This window comes from Hyla sarda, chromosome 4, assembly GCF_029499605.1.
Source record: "Hyla sarda isolate aHylSar1 chromosome 4, aHylSar1.hap1, whole genome shotgun sequence".
In the NCBI taxonomy this organism is placed as follows: domain Eukaryota; kingdom Metazoa; phylum Chordata; class Amphibia; order Anura; family Hylidae; genus Hyla; species Hyla sarda.
In genome coordinates this window covers 48289865-48305521 of record NC_079192.1, presented here as the reverse complement: position 1 = coordinate 48305521, position 15657 = coordinate 48289865, and the positions used below count along the sequence as shown (strand labels likewise).

General features: G+C 48.9%; 1 protein-coding gene across 8 annotated transcripts in view; it reads left to right on the top strand.

The window, feature by feature from the left end:
- The window catches only part of LOC130367869 (lithostathine-1-alpha-like), a 135725-nt gene that overhangs the window by 62242 nt on the left and 57826 nt on the right, over window positions 1–15657 (top strand). For 5 of the 8 annotated variants that reach the window (XM_056570789.1, XM_056570788.1, XM_056570785.1 and 2 more), the window contains 3 exons: window positions 6460–6611; window positions 8481–8593; window positions 9807–10904. In XM_056570789.1, coding sequence (XP_056426764.1) covers window positions 6460–6611; window positions 8481–8593; window positions 9807–9939 — 398 coding nt within the window. In that variant the 3' untranslated portion in view covers window positions 9940–10904. Of the gene's footprint in view, window positions 1–6459; window positions 6612–8480; window positions 8594–9806; window positions 10905–15657 lie in introns of those variants that run through there. The other 3 variants (XR_008892206.1, XM_056570784.1, XM_056570787.1) reach the window with 1 other exon arrangement.

Genomic DNA, 15657 nt, shown 5'->3' with positions numbered 1-15657 from the left:
CGGGAGCGCTGCACTGTCATGGCCGTCGGGGATGCGATTCGCACAGCGGGACGCGCCCGCTCGCGAATCGCATCCCAGGTCACTTACCCGTCCCGGTCCCCTGCTGTCATGTGCTGGCGCGCGCGGCTCCGCTCTCTAGGGCGCGCGCGCGCCAGCTCCCTGAGACTTAAAGGGCCAGTGCACCAATGATTGGTGCCTGGCCCAATTAGCTTAATTGGCTTCCACCTGCTACCAGACTATATCTGATCACTGCCCCTGCACTCCCCTGCCGGATCTTGTTGCCTTAGAGCCTAGTGAATGCGTTACTGTGTTTGTCCATACTGTGTACTTGACCTCCTGCTATTGCCTTATTGACTACGATTCTTGCTGCCTGCCCCGACCTTCTGCTACGTCCGACCTTGCTTCTGTCTACTCCCTTGTACCGCGCCTATCTTCAGCAATCAGAGAGGTTGAGCCGTTGCTAGTGGATACGACCTGGTCACTACCGCCGCAGCAAGACCATCCCGCTTTGCGGCGGGCTCTGGTGAACACCAGTAGTGACTTAGAACCGGTCCACTAGCACGGTCCACGCCAATCCCTCTCTGGCACAGAGGATCCACCTCCTGCCAGCCGGCATCGTGACAGTAGATCCGGCCATGGATCCCGCTGAAGTTCCTCTGCCAGTTGTCGCCGACCTCACTACACTGGTCGCCCAGCAAGCCCGACAGATCGCCCAACAAGATCACCAGCTGTCGTACTTGACCACCATGACACAGCAACTCCAGTCGCAGCTACAGCAGCTTCAGTCACAGCTACAGCAATTTCAGTCTCAGCTACAGCAGCAACAACCATCTCCTCCGCCAGCTCCTGCACCTCTTCCGCAGCGAGTGGCCACTCCTAGCCTCCGCTTGTCCCTGCCGGACAAATTTGATGGGGACTCTAAGTTTTGCCGTGGCTTTCTTTCACAATGTTCCCTGCACTTGGAGATGATGTCGGACCAGTTTCCTACTGAAAGGTCTAAGGTGGCTTTCGTAGTCAGCCTTCTGTCTGGTAAAGCTCTGTCTTGGGCCACACCGCTCTGGGACCGCAATGACCCTGTCACTGCCTCTGTACACTCCTTCTTCTCGGAAATTCGAAGTGTCTTTGAGGAACCTGCCCGAGCCTCTTCTGCTGAGACTGCCCTGCTGAACCTGGTCCAGGGTAATTCTTCCGTTGGCGAGTACGCCATACAATTCCGTACTCTTGCTTCTGAACTATCCTGGAATAATGAGGCCCTCTGCGCGACCTTTAAAAAAGGCCTATCCAGCAACATTAAAGATGTTCTGGCCGCACGAGAAACTCCTGCTAACCTGCATGAACTCATTCATCTAGCCACTCGCATTGACATGCGTTTTTCTGAGAGGCATCAAGAGCTCCGCCAGGAAAAAGACTTAGATCTCTGGACACCTCTCCCACAGTCTCCATTGCAATCTACGCCTAGGCCTCCCGCCGAGGAGGCCATGCAAGTGGATCGGTCTCGCCTGACCCAGGAAGAGAGGAATCGCCGTAGGGAAGAGAATCTTTGTCTGTACTGTGCCAGTACCGAACATTTCTTGGTGGATTGCCCTATCCGTCCTCCACGTCTGGGAAACGCACGCTCGCACCCAGCTCTCGTGGGTGTGGCGTCTCTTGATGCTAAGTCGGCTTCTCCACGTCTCACGGTGCCCGTACGGATTTCTCCTTCAGCCAACTCTTCCCTCTCAGCCGTGGCCTGCTTGGACTCCGGTGCCTCTGGGAATTTTATTCTGGATTCTTTGGTGAATAAATTCCGCATCCCGGTGACCCGTCTCGTCAAGCCACTCTACATTTCCACGGTCAACGGAGTCAGGTTGGATTGCACCGTGCGTTACCGCACGGAGCCCCTCCTAATGTGCATCGGACCTCATCACGAAAAAATTGAGTTTTTGGTCCTCTCCAATTGCACTTCCGAAATTCTCCTTGGACTACCCTGGCTTCAACACCATTCCCCAACCCTGGATTGGTCCACAGGGGAAATCAAGAGCTGGGGTACCTCTTGTTTCAAGGACTGCCTTAAACCGGTTCCCAGTACTCCCTGCCGTGACCCTGTGGTTCCCCCTGTAACCGGTCTCCCTAAGGTCTTTATGGACTCTGCCTGCCATAAGAAATGCCTCTCCCCCCCTCCCAGTCCAGTCAGGCAAGCCTCGGTGCCTCCTCATGGCCCCCGTCCTGGTGTCACACTGCCCCGTGCCAGGCCTCGCCCTCTGCCCTCCCTCCCCATTCCCACTCCTGCTGTACTGCCTGCCGTTGAGGAAACCCTCCATTCTTTCCCGGTGTCCTCATCCCAGGGGAGGCAGTTACCGGACAAAGAGAAGGGGAGACCTAAGGGGGGGGGGGTACTGTTACGCCTAGCGCTCCGGGTCCCCGCTCCTCCCCGGAGCGCTTACGGCGTCTCTCTCTCCGCAGCGCCCGGTCGGTCCCGCTGACCGGGAGTGCTGCACTGTCATGGCCGTCGGGGATGCGATTCGCACAGCGGGACGCGCCCGCTCGCGAATCGCATCCCAGGTCACTTACCCGTCCCGGTCCCCTGCTGTCATGTGCTGGCGCGCGCGGCTCCGCTCTCTAGGGCGCGCGCGCGCCAGCTCCCTGAGACTTAAAGGGCCAGTGCACCAATGATTGGTGCCTGGCCCAATTAGCTTAATTGGCTTCCACCTGCTACCAGACTATATCTGATCACTGCCCCTGCACTCCCCTGCCGGATCTTGTTGCCTTAGAGCCTAGTGAAAGAGTTACTGTGTTTGTCCATACTGTGTACTTGACCTCCTGCTATTGCCTTATTGACTACGATTCTTGCTGCCTGCCCCGACCTTCTGCTACGTCCGACCTTGCTTCTGTCTACTCCCTTGTACCGCGCCTATCTTCAGCAGTCAGAGAGGTTGAGCCGTTGCTAGTGGATACGACCTGGTCACTACCGCCGCAGCAAGACCATCCCGCTTTGCGGCGGGCTCTGGTGAACACCAGTAGTGACTTAGAACCGGTCCACTAGCACGGTCCACGCCAATCCCTCTCTGGCACAGAGGATCCACCTCCTGCCAGCCGGCATCGTGACACTTGGTCTCTGGCCAGGGACTACAAATGGACCCAGATAAACTTTCTGCTGTCTTAGATTGGCCACGCCCCTCCGGACTCCGTGCTATCCAACGTTTTTTGGGGTTCGCCAATTATTACAGACAATTCATTCCACACTTCTCCACTATTGTGGCCCCTATCGTGGCTTTAACCAAGAAAAATGCCAATCCCAAGTCCTGGTCTCCCCAAGCGGAAGACGCATTTAAACATCTCAAGTCTGCCTTTTCTTCTGCTCCCGTGCTCTCCAGACCTGACCCATCTAAACCCTTTCTATTGGAGGTAGATGCCTCCTCTGTGGGAGCTGGAGCTGTCCTTCTACAAAAAAATTCTTCTGGGCATTCTGTTACTTGTGGTTTTTTTTCTAGGACCTTCTCTCCGGCGGAGAGAAACTACTCCATTGGTGATCGAGAACTACTGGCCATTAAATTGGCGCTTGAGGAATGGAGGCACCTGCTGGAGGGATCAAAATTTCCAGTTATCATATACACGGATCACAAGAATCTCTCCTATCTCCAGTCTGCCCAACGACTGAACCCTCGCCAGGCTAGGTGGTCGTTGTTCTTTGCCTGTTTTAACTTTGAAATCCATTTTCGCCCTGCTGACAAGAACATTAGGGCCGATGCCCTCTCTCGTTCTTCTGATGCCTCTGAAGTAGAGGTCTCTCCGCAACACATCATTCCTCCGGACTGTCTGATCTCCACTTCTCCAGCCTCCATCAGGCAAACTCCTCCAGGGAAGACCTTCGTTTCTCCACGCCAGCATCTCGGGATTCTCAAATGGGGACACTCCTCCCACCTCGCAGGCCATGCGGGCATCAAAAAAGCCTTGCAACTCATCTCTCGATTTTATTGGTGGCCGACTCTGGAGACTGATGTTGTCGATTTCGTGCGGGCCTGTACTGTCTGTGCCCGGGATAAGACTCCTCGCCAGAAGCCTGCTGGTCTCCTTCATCCTCTGCCTGTTCCTGAACAGCCTTGGTCACAGATTGGTATGGACTTTATAACGGACTTGCCCTCATCCCGTGGCAACACAGTTGTTTGGGTGGTCGTTGATCGATTTTCCAAGATGGCACATTTTATTCCTCTTCCTGGTCTTCCTTCAGCGCCTCAGTTGGCAAAGCAATTTTTTGTACACATTTTTCGCCTTCACGGTTTGCCCACGCATATCGTCTCGGATAGAGGCGTCCAATTCGTGTCTAAATTCTGGAGGGCCCTCTGTAAACAGCTCAAGATCAAATTAAACTTCTCTTCTTCTTATCATCCCCAATCCAATGGGCAAGTAGAAAGAATTAATCAGGTCCTGGGTGACTATTTACGGCATTTTGTTTCCTCCCGCCAGGATGATAGGGCAGATCTTCTACCATGGGCCGAATTCTCATACAACTTCAGAGTCTCTGAATCTTCTGCTAAATCCCGATTTTTCGTGGTGTACGGCCGTCACCCTCTTCCTCCCCTCCCTACTCCCTTGCCCTCTGGTTTGCCCGCTGTGGATGAAGTGACTCGTGATCTTTCCACCATATGGAAAGAGACCCAAAATTCTCTTTTACAGGCTTCATCCCGGATGAAAAGATTTGCTGATAAGTAAAGAAGAATTCCCCCCATTTTTGCTCCCGGAGACAAGGTATGGCTCTCCGCTAAATATGTCCGCTTTCGTGTCCCCAGTTACAAACTGGGACCACGCTATCTTGGCCCTTTCAAAGTCTTGTGCCAGATTAACCCTGTCTCTTACAAACTCCTTCTTCCTCCTTCTCTCCGTATTCCCAATGCCTTCCATGTCTCTCTCCTTAAACCACTCATCATTAACCGCTTCTCTCCCAAAGTTGTTTCTCCCACTCCTGTTTCCGGTTCATCTGACGTCTTCTCTGTGAAGGAGATTCTAGCCTCAAAGACTGTCAGAGGGAAAAGATTTTTTTTGGTGGATTGGGAAAACTGTGGCCCAGAGGAGAGATCCTGGGAACCTGAGGACAACATCCTAGACAAAAGTCTTATCCTCAGGTTCTCAGGCTCCAAGAAGAGGGGAGACCCAAGGGGGGGGGTACTGTTACGCCGAGCGCTCCGGGTCCCCGCTCCTCCCCGGAGCGCTCGCAGCATCCTCTCATTCGCAGCGCCCCGGTCAGACCTGCTGACCGGGTGCGCTGCAATATCACTCCCAGCCGGGATGCGATTCGCGATGCGGGAGGCGCCCGCTCGCGATGCGTATCCCGGCTCTCGTACCTGACCCGTTCCCCGTCTGTCTTGTCCCGGCGCACGCGGCCCCGCTCCTTAGGGCGCGCGCGCGCCGGGTCTCTGCAATTTAAAGGGCCACTGCGCCACTGATTGGCGCAGCAGGCTTAATCAGTATGTTCACCTGTGCACTCCCTACTTATACCTCACTTCCCCTGCACTCCCTCGCCGGATCTTGTTGCCATTGTGCCAGTGAAAGCGTTTCCTTGTGTGTTCCTAGCCTGTGTTCCAGACCTCCTGCCGTTGCCCCTGACTACGATCCTTGCTGCCTGCCCTGACCTTCTGCTACGTCCGACCTTGCTCTTGTCTACTCCCTTGTACCGCGCTTATCTTCAGCAGTCAGAGAGGTTGAGCCGTTGCTGGTGGATACGACCTGGTTGCTACCGCCGCAGCAAGACCATCCCGCTTTGCGGCGGGCTCTGGTGAATACCAGTAGCAACTTAGAACCGGTCCACCAACACGGTCCACGCCAATCCCTCTCTGGCACAGAGGATCCACCTCCAGCCAGCCGAATCGTGACAGTAGGTAGGTCCCCCCCCCCCATTAGATAGTTAGATTGCTCCAGTAGGTAGACAGGTCACTTTAGGTAGTTTCCTCCATCACATATGTACCCTAAGTAGTTAGTGCCCCCCTCCTCCTCAGAGATAGCTGCCCCTGTGGGTAAACCCTCCTAGATAGCTGGTCTCCGTAGGTAAACACCCAGATAGTTTCCCCCTGTAGGTAAACCCCCCCAGATAGCTTCCCCCATATGGAAACTGCCAGATAGCTGCCCCCTGTAGATAGACCCTACAGACAGCTAATTCCATTTGGTAAACACCCAGATAGAGGGACTGCAGAACAAACTCCCAACGGCCTCCATCATGAGCTTGCTCTGCAGTCCCTCTTTGACTGCCGTCGGCACATCCGCAGCATTAGATATGCTGTGGATGCGCCCCGTGTGACCCGGCCCTTGCTTTATCCCTCTCTTAGCAGCTCTCCAGGGACAAACAGCACCCCATATTTCTGCCTCCTGCAACTCTATAAGTATGACTTGGTAGGATGTGGGATAAGTAACAATAATCTACTAGGAAACTGCCATTTATAATCTATTTCCCAACTGTTTGTTTAACTGCTTTATATTTCCATCATGCAGAGAATATCTGCACACGGTGCCCTGTTGGCTGGTATATGAATGGCTCCTCCTGTTATTATGTATCTATGGAAAAAGTATCCTGGGATGAGGCTCGAGATGAATGCTACAAAATGAACTCTGTTCTTGTAATGGTAAAGGACAAGACTGAATCGGTAAGAGCCGAAAACAACATTTATCCTATAGTTATCATTTCTAATATAGCAATATATTGTGACAGAGTGTGACTGCAAATATTTTACATTTGTAAATAAAAATAAGCAATTACTTCTATTACACAAATCAGTCCAGGAATATATGGCTTAAAGGGAAACACGGGGGGAATTTTTTTTTTTTTCAAATCAACTGGTGCCAGAAAATTATACAGATTTGTAAATTACTTCTATTTAAAAATCTTAACCCTTCCAGTCCATATCAGCTGCTGTATGCTCCAGAGAAAGTTGTGTAGTTCTTTCCAGTCTGACCACAGTGCTCTCTCCTGACACCGCTCTCCTTGTAAGGAACTGTCCAGAGCATGTTAGGTTTGCTATGGGGATGTCAATTCCTGACATGGACAGAGGTGGCAGCAGAGAGCACTGTGTTCAGACTGGAAAAAACTATACAACTTCCTCTGGAGAATACAGCATCTAATAAGTACTGGAAGGATTAAAATTTAAGTAGCAGAAATTTACAGATCTGTTTAATTTTATGGCATCAAACATTTTTTTTCCTTCTGAAGTATACCTTTAACTATATGGTTTAACCCCTAGAGGACACAGGATGTACATGTACAGTATGTCCTGCACCTTCTCCTGTTGTATAAAGCCCCCTCAGGAGCTAAGCACACTTCATACCCAGAGAGACCTGGCTCCTAACAGCAGCCAGGACCCACGGATAATGCTGGACATCACCAATTGGGCCAATGTCTGATATTAACTCTTTAGATGCCGGGATCAAAGTTGATCATGGCATCTAAAGTTCCAAAAATAAATTGCAGGTTGTTTAGCCGTTCGGCAAAACGATTCGGTCCCAATCAGCTGAGAGGATAGGCAGAGCGACTCTACCTGTCTTTATCCCATCAGATAAATACTCCATGTCTGCAGGCAGCCTAAGCAGCCTGTAGTAATCGAACACCAATAGCACTGATCAATGCTAGCAGCATAGCATTGTTCAGTGTTTCCATCAAAAGATTCCATTTAATAGTCCACAATGGGGACAAAAAAATTGTGAATTAAATGTTAACAAAATGTTAATAAATGGGAATAAGTCCCTCCATTATAAAAGTTTATATCACCCCCTTTTCAAATTTTTTCAAATAAAATAATGTAAACAAAAATAAACGTATGTGCTATCGCCACTTGTGTAAATGTCCGAGTTCTTAAAATATAACATTAATGAAACTGCACGGTCAGTTACATAAATGTAAAAAGAAAAAAACACAAAAGACCAAAATTGATGACCAATGATTTCCGGTCACTTTGTAAAACATAAAAATGTATAAAAGGCAATCAAAAAAATCCTAACAAAAATAGTACCGATAAAAACTACAGATCATGATGCACAAAATTAGCCCTCATATATCCCTGAATACAAAAAAATAAAACTGTTATGGGTCAGAAGAGGTCAATTCTAAGCATTTTCATTTTTGTATCAAAAGTAAAAAAATTTTAAAAGTTGTAAAATAAAACAAAACCAATATAAATTGTCCTGTCATTTTTTTTTACCAAAAAGTGCACTGTGTAGAAAGAAAAAACGTTGCTAAATGACGTTTTTTTTTTTTTTTCAATTTTTGCCCACAAATATTTTTTTTTTGTTTTGCAGTATATTTTGGGGGTAAAATGAGTGAGGTCTTTCCAAAGTACACAAACTTAGCACAAAAAGCAACAAACAAGCCTCAAAAAAATGTAAATAGTTATGCCTATTAGAAGGCAAAGAGGAAAATAAATGAAAGTGCAAAAATGAAAAATTGCTGCATTCTTAAGGGGTTAAGTATCTCTAAAATCTATCTTTTGTATCTATCTCACTCCTATATCCTATATTTCTAGGAGGCTTTAAAGAAATTATTTAAGGAAAACGGAAGATACTGGATCGGACTGAGACGAGACCCTAAAGAAGTTCACATCTGGAAGTGGCTGGATGGGGAACAAGTCACCTTTACGTAAGTACTGAGCTGAATGCTTCCATATGACAATCTCTGAGAAATGTATTTTTTAACATAATAGAAAAAATTCTTGATGCTATGTGGCCCACCCTCCTTGATCCATATTTCTGAGGTTGACTTCCCATATCCTTGTTTGCTAATGTGTAAGGCTTGTGGAAAATGATCCCTGCACATGTCCTAACCACCCAATGTGCCCAACCTGTGCTGGGCCCCATCTTACTTTGTGCCGCATGGTACAATCAGCGTGGCTTCCTCTATGGTTTGCATGTCCTGAAAAAAAAGAGTTTGTGCCTGTGTATTTATTATTTTAAAGCAATATTGGAACAGCTCCACAATAGTGGTTGAAGGATGCCGGGGAAGGATGCAGCTGGGATCCCCGCGATCTCTGTGCAGCACCCGGCGTTTGTTTTGAACGATGGGTGTTGGCAGTAGGGGTCATGATGTCACGGGCACGCCTATCGTGATGTCACGCCATGCCCCCTCAATGCAAGACTATGGGAGGGGGAGGGGCAACTGCCACGCCCCCTTCCCATAGACTTGCATTGAGAGGGCATGGTGTGACATCACGACTCTCACCGCCCGCACCCACCGTACAAAATTAAAGCGGAGTATCCCTTTAAGTTGGATGGACTTAATCCAGCATGCACAAGTGCTCCTTGCTTAAGTAGAGCCAGGTGCCGGGCTGGAGGCTGTTGGAGTGCTCTGGGAATTTGGATCCTAGTGGTCGGACCACCCACTTAATCCCCAAGATCAGACACTTATTCCCTCTCGGGCTGATAGGGGATAGGAAATTCAGTACCAGAGTTCCCCTTTAACAAAAAAAAAAGTGTCCAAAAATGTTTACACCAATTCTAGCTTCATTTTAACTGTGTCACTTTTTTGTCTTCGGAAATGTGGGCTAAACATTGAGATTTCTTAGTCGCACCCTTAGCTGTGCATTATATTATTCTTTTTTGGCACAGACAATTGGGATTGTCTGCAGGCCGTGCTGGTAGTTCATCAGGGAAATAAAGGCAATGTGAAGGATCAATGGTCTCCTTTTGCAGTTTTATGCCCTAGCAGGCTATAAACCCTTTAGTGACAATGAAACTTGATAATGGAGCTTCTTGTCATCCTATTCAATAGGAGCTATAGACTAGGACAGAAGTTTATTTTGTATGAAGCTTTTTCCTGGAAAAGTAATCTCTTTTTCTTATTCATAAATTTACAGAAACTGGGGTGTAAATGAGCCCAATTATTACTCGAATGTTGAGCACTGTGGAGAAACCATATCCGGGCCTTGGAACGATCGAAGCTGTGCTGATAAGATAAATTATATATGTAAAAAGATAAGAACGTGCTGAGATCCATTCTATACCAAGCAGTGACATAACCTGAAGCTTCTGGATCTATTGCAGATACCCCACCTACCATGTGCTCTTTATATTACAGGCTTTACTTACATTATGTGAAAGAGCAGCCTTTGGGCTCCCTTAGGTGCCAGTGACTGGGTGTGATAGAAACCTACATTCCCTATAATTACAACACTGGCACCAAAAACATAAAAGCAAATAACCAGGGAATATGCAAACATTAATTTCATGTTATTTATGCTGCAGGTGGATCGAAGTAGTTAAAGAAAACCTTATGCAAATGATGTACAATGACAGACTGTATGCAAGGGATACACTGTCAAACAACTTATTTATATAGAGTTGTCAGCTAGACAGTCCCTCGCTACCGGTCAGTCTAATGCCAGTTTTACACATGTGTTATACCTACATCTTTTTGCTTCTAGGCCACAAGTCATATTCTGTCCATGGGTCTGACAGATGTCAGTTCAGGTCACCAGACCTGTGGTCGTAATAAAATTCAGCCTTATAATGCCTTTGTGAGACCAGTGAAGTCATTTGGCCATCCATGGTGTCTATTGTTTGACAGATCTGACACTGCTGTGATGTTTTCTGTTCTAATATAACCTAACAGTGCCAAACATGGTCTAAAAAAACATTAGAGACCAAACAATAGCGCCATCAATAGAAGCCACCGGATCCTCAGTACCAATGAAGAACTCTTCAAGACTCTGCTTCTTACATGGATTTGGAGTCTCTTGAGGATGTAGCCTTGTGCCCATTTCAGATCCCTGTAGACTTTGCATTATTAAAGCTTGGATGATTCTGATCCACTTCATGAGAACCACGAGGACAGAATAGAGCAGCTCCTTGGATGGTGCAGACCCTCAGGCTATTGACACACCCACTCGTTCTTTATGATGGAGTAATTTGGTGTGATACAAATGTTCACTGACTTTAATGCTTCAAATAAACAATTTGGCAAAAAACAACAACAAAAAAATAAATAAAAATAAAACACTTCCTTGAATTGTTCTAGACCACTTCCCATACCCTAAGGTGGGATCTAGTGGCCCTACCCACTTCCTTTGCACTGTTGTCCTAATCACAGCCAGTTCACGCGACCAGAGAGAAGCAGTGCCAGATCGTGTCCCAGTGTTACTGCTTTGGAGACCATCTTGTGTTTTCTACCACCTGCCCTTTGCTGCTAAGTCAGCTAATCTAGTGAGCGGACAGGACAGTATAGAGTATATAGGCCCAGATTTGTCAACCTGTGTTTGATAAAAAATAGAGTGATTTTCCCACAGCAACCAATCACAGCTCAGCTTTCATATTTTAACGAGCTCAAAGTAAAAGTTGAGCTGTGATTGGTTGCTATGGGGAAAAGCAGACAATTAGGGTTTTGGGCTGGTTGATAAATATGTTCTCCCATGCCAACCCATTTTACCATCTTGTGGGTTGGTATGGGAGATACATAGACGACCTCCTCCTAATTTGGAGGGGGACCCCTATACAAGGGGAGGATTTCTTTAAGTTTTTGAACAATAATGATTTGTCATTGGTTTTTACGGGCAATATCTCGGTAAAACAAATAGATTTTCTAGACATCACCCTAATAGGTGATTGTACATCACATTTGATTCATTCTAAATTGTTCCGCAAAGCCTGTGCGGGTAACAGTTTACTCCACTCATCAAGTTGTCATCCGGAATATGTAACACGTAACTTACCTATAGGGGAATTTGTACGAGCTAGACGTGCATCGTCTGAACAGCAAACATATGAAGATGCATGCAAGGATATTAGAGAACGTTTATCAATCAGAGGGTATAAACCGCACATCATAAATAGAGCAGAAAAAATTGTAAATTCAAAACCAGCTAATTACTATCTTTGTGATAGAAAATATACCCAGCCTAATACCAAATCATTACCTACTGTCACGATGCCGGCTGGCAGGTAGTGGATCCCCTGTGCCAGAGAGGGATGGCGAGGACCGCGCTAGTGGACCGGTTCTAAGCCACTACAGGTTTTCACCAGAGCCCGCCGCAAAGCGGGATGGTCTTGCTGCGGCGGTAGTGACCAGGTCGTATCCACTAGCAACGGCTTACCTCTCTGGCTGCTGAAGATGCTGAAGATAGGCGCGGTACAATGGAGTAGGCAGAAGCAAGGTCGGACGTAGCAGAAGGTCGGGGGCAGGCGGCAAGGATCGTAGTCAGGGGCAACGGCAGGAGGTCAGGAACACGGACTAGGAACAGACTAGGGAACGCTTTCACTAGGCACTAAGGCAACAAGATCCGGCAAGGGAGTGCAAGGGAGGAGACTAGATATAAGCAGGGAACAGGTGGGAGCCAATTAAGCTAATTGGGAAGATTGGGCCAGACACCATCATTGGTGCACTGGCCCTTTAAATCGCAGAGACCCGGCGCGCGCGCGCCCTAGGGAGCGGGGCCGCGCGCGCCGGGACAGGACCGAGGGAGAGCGAGTCAGGTACGGGGACCGGGGTGCGCATCGCGAGCGGGCGCTACCCGCATCGCGAATCGCACCCCGGCTGAAGGCGGGACCGCAGCGCACCCGGTCAGTGGATCTGACCGGGGCGCTGCAACAACGAAGATGAGGCGAGCGCTCCGGGGAGGAACGGGGACCCGGAGCGCTCGGCGTAACAGTACCCCCCCCCTTGGGTCTCCCCCTCTTCTTGGGGCCAAAGAACCTGAGAAAGAAAAACTCAATTTTTTCGTGATGAGGTCCGATGCAAATTAGGAGGGGTTCTGTGTGGAAACGTACGAGACAGTCCAATCTTTTATTGTAAAAACAATAGATGTAGAGGGGTCTGGCGAGACTGGTCACAGGAACGTAGAACCTGTTGATGAGAGAGGCCAAAAAAAATTTTCCTGCAGATCCGGAATCCAAGAAGAGCATAGTAGAGAAGGAGAAGGTAGAGGCAGATATCCGCACAGGCACAGTAAGGCGTGGAGAAGCAGAGTTGACATCAAGAACTGTGTCACCTTTGTGCGGAGTCAGCGTACGTCTTTCCAGGCGGGGAGGACGGATAGGACAATCCTTCAGGAAGAGTTCGGTACCGGCATAGTACAGGCAAAGATTCTCCATGCGGCGTAGTGTCCTCTCTTGAGGTGTCAAGCAAGACCGGTCAACTTGCATAGCCTCCGCGGCGGGAAGCACAGGAACAGATTGCAGAGGACCAGAGGGGAGAGGAGCCGGAGAGAAAAAACGCTTCGTGCGAACAAAGTCCATATCCAGGCGGAGCTCCAGACGCCATCCGGAAGAACGCATGTCAATGCGAGTGGCAAGGTGAATGAGTTCATGTAGGTCAGCAGGAGTCTCTCGTGCGGCCAGAACATCTTTAATGTTGCTGGATAGGCCTTTTTTAAAGGTCGCGCAGAGAACCTCACTATTCCAAGACAACTCGTAAGCAAGAGTACGGAACTGAATGGCGTACTCGCCAACGGAAGAAACACCCTGGGCCAGGTTCAGCAGGGCAATCTCGGCTGAAGAAGCTCGGGCAGGTTCCTCAAAGACACTTCGAATTTCCGAGAAGAAGGAGTGTACAGAGGCAGTGACGGGGTCATTGCGGTCCCAGAGCGGTGCGGCCCATGACAGGGCTTTTCCAGACAGAAGGCTGACTACGAAAGCCACCTTAGACCTTTCAGTAGGAAACTGGTCCGACATCATCTCCAAGTGCTGGGAACATTGCGAAAGAAAGCCACGGCAATACTTAGAGTCCCCATTAAATTTGTCCGGCAAGGACAGGCAGAGGCTAGGAGTGGCCACTCGCTGCGGAGGAGGTGCAGGAGCTGGCGGAGGAGAAGATTGCTGGAGAAGTTGCGACTGAAGTTGGTGCGAAATGGTGGACATTTCCGACAGCTGACGGGTTAGAAGGGCGATCAGTCGGGCTTGCTGGGCGGCCACCGTGGTGAGGTCAGCGACAACTGACAGAGGAACTTCAGCGGGATCCATGGCCGGATCTACTGTCACGATGCCGGCTGGCAGGTAGTGGATCCCCTGTGCCAGAGAGGGATGGCGAGGACCGCGCTAGTGGACCGGTTCTAAGCCACTACAGGTTTTCACCAGAGCCCGCCGCAAAGCGGGATGGTCTTGCTGCGGCGGTAGTGACCAGGTCGTATCCACTAGCAACGGCTTACCTCTCTGGCTGCTGAAGATGCTGAAGATAGGCGCGGTACAATGGAGTAGGCAGAAGCAAGGTCGGACGTAGCAGAAGGTCGGGGGCAGGCGGCAAGGATCGTAGTCAGGGGCAACGGCAGGAGGTCAGGAACACGGACTAGGAACAGACTAGGGAACGCTTTCACTAGGCACTAAGGCAACAAGATCCGGCAAGGGAGTGCAAGGGAGGAGACTAGATATAAGCAGGGAACAGGTGGGAGCCAATTAAGCTAATTGGGAAGATTGGGCCAGACACCATCATTGGTGCACTGGCCCTTTAAATCGCAGAGACCCGGCGCGCGCGCGCCCTAGGGAGCGGGGCCGCGCGCGCCGGGACAGGACCGAGGGAGAGCGAGTCAGGTACGGGGACCGGGGTGCGCATCGCGAGCGGGCGCTACCCGCATCGCGAATCGCACCCCGGCTGAAGGCGGGACCGCAGCGCACCCGGTCAGTGGATCTGACCGGGGCGCTGCAACAACGAAGATGAGGCGAGCGCTCCGGGGAGGAACGGGGACCCGGAGCGCTCGGCGTAACACCTACCTTTACTACACCTTTCTCCAGACAGTTTCAAGATATTAAACGTATTATATTCAAACATTTCGCAGTATTACATCTTGAGAAAACAATGTCCAACATTGTGCGGGAAGGTGTTCGGGTAGTACCCCGTAAAGCACGCTCATTGCAAAACCAACTTTCCTCCAGTGGTTTTAGTACCGTCCCCCATACAGACACATGGTTAACATTAGTGTTGCTCGCGAATATTCGCAATTCGAATTTTAGCGCTATATAGCGCTTTTTTTTCACAGTACACATCACAGTGATCATCCCTCTCTGCTTCCAGCTTATGTGGTGTAAGAAGGCTCTAATACTACTGTGTGAGACTGGTGTGCGAATTTTCGCATATACAAAAATTTGCATATGATAATGTTCGCATATGCGAATTTTAGCTTATGTTAATTTCTGCATATGCAAATGTTCGCATATTTTAATTTTCGCACACGCGAATATTCGCATATGCGAAAATAAAACGAGAACATTACGAATATGCGAATATTCGCGAATATGACGAATATTCGTCCATATATTCGCGAATATTCGCGAATTCGAATATGGCCTATGCCGCTCAACACTAGTTAACATGTAAGGGCAGCTACAAATGTAGCCATTCAAGATGCACAGTATGTCAATATATGCCTAATACAAATAAATTTCATTCATGTACCACAGGACAAGAATTTCATTTTTTAGAATTGGTAATAGGTCTGTGTCAGGTTTCACTAAGCATATTATTGATCACCATGCAGGTATTGCTCCGAACATTTCAGTGACAGGTATAGAAAGGGTGCGCCCGCCCAAGAGAGGCGGGGACTGGAGCAGAGCCGTGTTCAGACCGGAGGCATTTTGGATACTCTGCCTAGATACGCGCTTCCCGTCTGAACTCAATTACAGGCATGATTTAAGTTATATTTATTAATAATTTATGCACCTACTGAATGATATATAATCAGCGCATAACTCATTATATATACAAATATACTCCATTTCGGGTTT